Source organism: Colobus angolensis, unplaced genomic scaffold, assembly GCF_000951035.1.
Source record: "Colobus angolensis palliatus isolate OR3802 unplaced genomic scaffold, Cang.pa_1.0 Scaffold222, whole genome shotgun sequence".
NCBI classification, from domain to species: domain Eukaryota; kingdom Metazoa; phylum Chordata; class Mammalia; order Primates; family Cercopithecidae; genus Colobus; species Colobus angolensis.
The window spans coordinates 1,683,592-1,685,860 of record NW_012115400.1 but is presented as its reverse complement, the minus strand read 5'-3'; the positions used below and the strand labels follow the sequence as shown (position 1 = coordinate 1,685,860).

Here is a 2,269-nt window from a genome sequence, read left to right as displayed (position 1 = left end):
AGCCAGGATGGTCTCGATCTCCTGACCTCGTGATCCACCCGTCTCGGCCTCCCAAAGTGCTGGGATTACAGGCTTGAGCCACCGCGCCCAGCCAGAACGCTCCCATCTGAAGCTACTTCCTAATTCCAGGAAGGAAGGGAAATATTTGGAATATTTAGAATATTTTGGAGACATTTGAAGTCTCCAGAGAGGCCAGGTACAGCCTCTTTAATCCCAGCACTTTAGAAGGCTGAGGCCGGCAGCTCACTTGAGGCCAGGAGTTCAACACTAGTCTGGCCAACATGGTGAAACCCCATCTCTACTAAAAATACAAAAATTAGCCGGGCGTGGTAGTGCACGCCTGTAATCCCAGCTACTCAGGAGGCTGAGGCACGAGAATATCTTGAACCTGGGAGGCAGAGGCTGCAGTGAGCCGAAATCACGCCACTGCACTCCAGCCTGGGCAACAGAACAAGACTCTGTCCCCCCGCCCCGCTCCCACCACAAAAAAAAAAAAAAAAAAAAAAAAAAAAAAAAAAATCATGAAATGATGGGTTAAAGGAATAAAACTACAGGATGTGTGCTTCCTGCCATCTCTCCCCATATACAAGATCAGCTGAGCTATAAAAATGAACACCCACAGGCCTACCTCCCGACTCTAATCAGTCTATTATCTCCCCAAAAGAGAGGACATAAAATCTGCAGGGTTAGTGACTGAGAACAAGTTGTCCTTTCATGTAGATTTATTTTACCCATAACTGAATGTGAGTGGAACAGACTCAACCCAAGTCTAGCCTTTGTGAGAAGGTCAATTTCAACTCTAGAAACTGGACTGTCAGATGCAGAATGTCTTGAACACGTTTCCATAGCAACCTCTTTCCTACTCCTTACCATCTCTTCTTCTCATATTTTTCCTGGAGAAACTCCTTCACTTTCTGAGGATCCCTGGAATCTGGTACTAAAGATGTCCGAGCATCAAATAGACCCAGCCAAATCTTCCGGCAAACCTAAAAGAATGAAGGTGTCAGAGGAGTGGGAGCAGAAAGCAGGAAAATATAAAAGATTCCACTTCCTTTTTTTTTTTTTTTTTGAGATGGATTCTCACTCTGTCGCCAGGCTGGAGTGCAGTGGCACAATCTCGGCTCACTGCAACCTCCACCTCCGGGATTTAAGCGATTCTCCTGCCTCCTGTATTATAAATAAAAATATAGTGCTAGGATCTGAGTCTATCTACAAACCAGATATGATTCCTGTCCTTGCAGAGTTTATAATCCAATGGGGCGGTCATGTCTTAGATAAATAAAACTAAAGTTATAATCACATTTTGTGACATGTATTGAAAAAGGAAAATAGAGGGCCATAATAATTATGGAGAATTAAATTTCGATAAGGGTAGGGTCTGGGACAATTTTCAGAGCTCTGGCTTCCAGGACACCTCCAGAGGCCCTTGAGGAACCCTCTAAGTAAACCAATCACCCATAAGCTAGGGGTACTGCTAACGCCAAGGATAGCAACTTCTGATTGGCAGATTTAGCTAGGGAAGGGATTTAGAAGTCACTTTCAAGTAAAAGATATGCACTTAAATCCAGGTGGTCAAGGCTTAAGGCAGCAGAGCTGGCTCCAGGAGAGCTTCCTCAGAGAGGCTGGCCCAGTCAACTCTGAATGCTCATGCTCTGGAGCCTGATCACTCTACCCCTCCATTGCTCAGGTGCCACATCCTACAAAGATATTGCTACTTCCCCTGACTCCTGAAAAAGGAGCTTAGACAAACCACGATTTGTATAACAGAATAAAGATTCTGTAAATATACAAATATACCTAAGGAAAGAAATCATACATATGAAAAAATTCAGAGAAAACCAAAAATGAAACTGTAAGGTTTCCCTACAATCTTGAGACAAAGCCCCACCTGCAGATAGGGCGACCTTCTCACCACTCCATCGGTGGCAGCTTACCTCATTTCCACGGGATTGCAGGAATACTACTTCAGGCTCAGTGAAAGTTGTCATGGAGATTGACTTGACACGATGAGGGGGATTCAGCCCTCTCCTGCGGGAGAGAAACAGGAAGAAAGAGAAGTATAATGCAGTTAGCACGGCAGGCTGTTCATGGGAGGGGGAGGAGGGAGAAAGGGTGAAAACAATAGCATATAAACTAAGCTCAGATAGAATCCCCCCATCTTTTTTTGTGTTGTTTTGAGACGGAGTCTCGCTCTGTCGCCCAGGCTGGGGTGTAGTGGCCGGATCTCAGCTCACTGCAAGCTCCGCCTCCCGGGTTTACGCCATTCTCC

The 2,269-nt window shown here is 45.5% G+C and overlaps 1 protein-coding gene across 1 annotated transcript in view; it reads right to left on the bottom strand.

The window, feature by feature from the left end:
• The window catches only part of AGFG2 (ArfGAP with FG repeats 2), a 44,749-nt gene that overhangs the window by 14,104 nt on the left and 28,376 nt on the right, over window positions 1-2,269 (bottom strand). The window contains exons 3-4 of the mRNA XM_011943956.1: window positions 1,935-2,028; window positions 871-986 (exon numbers count right to left, since the gene is read on the bottom strand). Coding sequence (XP_011799346.1) covers window positions 871-986; window positions 1,935-2,028 — 210 coding nt within the window. The remainder of the gene's footprint in view (window positions 1-870; window positions 987-1,934; window positions 2,029-2,269) is intronic.